The sequence below is a fragment of the Littorina saxatilis genome, unplaced genomic scaffold (genome assembly GCF_037325665.1).
Source record: "Littorina saxatilis isolate snail1 unplaced genomic scaffold, US_GU_Lsax_2.0 scaffold_2034, whole genome shotgun sequence".
In the NCBI taxonomy this organism is placed as follows: Eukaryota; Metazoa; Mollusca; class Gastropoda; order Littorinimorpha; family Littorinidae; genus Littorina; species Littorina saxatilis.
The window spans coordinates 1-2,500 of NW_027125819.1; the positions used below are offsets into that span (position 1 = coordinate 1).

The 2,500-nt window shown below is 42.8% G+C and overlaps 1 protein-coding gene across 1 annotated transcript in view; it reads right to left on the bottom strand.

The window, feature by feature from the left end:
- Positions 1–1,601: 1,601 nt before the first annotated feature.
- The window catches only part of LOC138954288 (alpha-(1,3)-fucosyltransferase C-like), a gene marked incomplete at its 3' end in the record, with an annotated part of 7,019 nt that continues 6,120 nt past the window's right edge, over positions 1,602–2,500 (bottom strand). The window contains exon 4 of the mRNA XM_070326170.1: positions 1,602–1,781. Coding sequence (XP_070182271.1) covers positions 1,602–1,781 — 180 coding nt within the window. The remainder of the gene's footprint in view (positions 1,782–2,500) is intronic.

Consider the following 2,500-nt stretch of genomic DNA (forward strand, 5'->3'; position numbering starts at 1 on the left):
CCTTCCATTATGTATTGAATCGCTGTTTTCAACAGAGGCATTGCAGGAAGTGTCTTTGTTCTCAGTTGATAAGGCGAAAATACAACGCCATTCCTTCCGTTAACCGTCTGACATAGTTGCATATCTGAAACAAAAAACGACATCATTATGATAACAAGTATTAGACGTGGAATATGCCCTTTCCTCCCGTACCAAATGTTCAACCACACCCCCACTATAATACGCTCTACAAAAGCAGAGACACAATGGATTCTCATAAACTTGGCACACACACATTATTGCAATAAATGCCGTACCCCAAACCCACGGGAATTAATGTTTTAGTTGGAGAACAACATTTGAAGAAAAAAAAATTTGCGGGGAGGGGGGAGGGGGGGGAGGTTTGGGGGGGGGGGGGTTGCTCGTTCGTATAGATTTTTTTTCCGTTCCTTCCTAGGGTTCTTTTGCTTGGCAACACGTTATACGGGCCGCGCGTCGGAAAATGCAACGTTGATTAGGTCCATTGCAGCATTATTTTCTCTTTTCTTCTTTCAAAAATGATATGTTCGACCATGTTTTGCAGTTTAATTTATAGTTCCACCTAATGGTGCATGCTAAATTTTTTATTAATAACTTCAAACATTGTAGCAGATCTTAATTATCATGTCTGCACACAACAATCCATGTACAAAGGTATGCATGATCTTTAACCTGCGCACACACTATGTCTCTGAGACACTGTCGCGAAATCCATTACATTTCGTCAGATGGACGTAAAAAACAAACAATCAAAACTATCATAAACTCAAACAAACAAAGAAACAACAACAGAAAGAGCAGCAGCACAAACAACAGCAACAACACTACTACTGCTACTACTTTTACTACTGCTGCTTTTACTACTGCTACGACTACCACTACTGCTACTACTACAAAGACTACTACTACTAAGTGCTATTGCTACTACTACTACGACTACTACTACTACTGCTACTGCTACTACTACTACGACTACTACTACAACTACTACTATTACTACTACTACTACTATTACTACTACTACTGCGACTACTACTACTACTACTACTGCTACTGCTGGTATTACTGCAACTGACTGCTACTACTACTACTACTACTACTACTACTACTACTACAACTACTACTACTACTATTACTACTACTATTACTACTACTACTACTGCTGGTACTACTGCAACTGCTACTACTACTGCTACTACTACTGCTGCTGCTACTGCTACTACTGCTACCGCTACTACTGCTGCTCAGCTACTACTACTACTACTACTACTACTACTGCTACTACTACTGTTACTACTACTTACTATTACTACTACTGGGGGTACTGCTACTGCTACTGCTCGTACTACTGCAACTGCTACTACTACTGCTACTGCTACTGCTACTACTGCTGTTGCTACTGCTACTACTGCTGCTCAGCTACTACTACTACTACTACTACTACTACAACAACAACAGCTACAACAACAACAACAACAGCTACTACAACAACAACAACAACAACAGCAGCTACAACAACAACAACAACTGCAACAACAACAACAACAACAGCTACAATAACAAACAACCAAACGGTCACTCACCGACCAGGGCTGACACGAGTCATTGGCCAGCCAGCCGTACAGGTCGGCGTACACTTGAGCTGGCTTCGAACCGTCGTGGAGTCTTTTACACAACTCGCACATGGGAGCGGCGTAGGTGAGAACTCGGTGAGTCTTTCGCCAGCTCAGGTAAGAGTTATAGGCCGTGGCGTTGGAAGCCAGCTTTAAAGACACGCATGATAAAGAAGTCACAAGAGAAATGTCTGACCATGTGTTAAATTATGTCAAAGATTCATATTCCGAGAAAACACACACACACACACACACACACACACACACACACACACACACACACACACACACACACACACACACACACACTGACAGACATACAAAGCAACAAAGCTAAATCAAAACATTAAGACAATATGTTGACCTTACAGGCAAAGAAAGGGAACTCTTTGGGAGGGTTGGGTTGGGTCACTTCCCTTGATGAAAGATGACGTTTGTGTACTTTTTGCTGTTACTAGGACCGCCGCGTCATAGCGGGCGCTACCCGTCACAGTCTAGCCGTCTAGCCGCCAGGCGACGCCTCTAGACTCTTTTTCTGTCCAGCCCGGTGAGAAGAAGCGCCAAGAAGCTCATTCATTCTGATGGTGCGTGACACGAGGAAGAAAATCGTTCCGTGTACGTCCAGATTAAGGTATCATAGATTCCTCAGATTTTTCACATAAATTCAATTTCATTCAGACTTATATACACTTACAGAGGACAGTACGTTTCGCCCTGCAGTCCCGGACTGACGATGTAACAGCGAACGACAAGAAGATAATATACACTTACTTTTGCAAAGTGGTGTCAGTCCTCCTGCGCGGTAGCGTTATTTGTAACGCAGAATCTTATGGCATAGCCTTGGAGGCGATCTAAGGGACTTTTTTTTC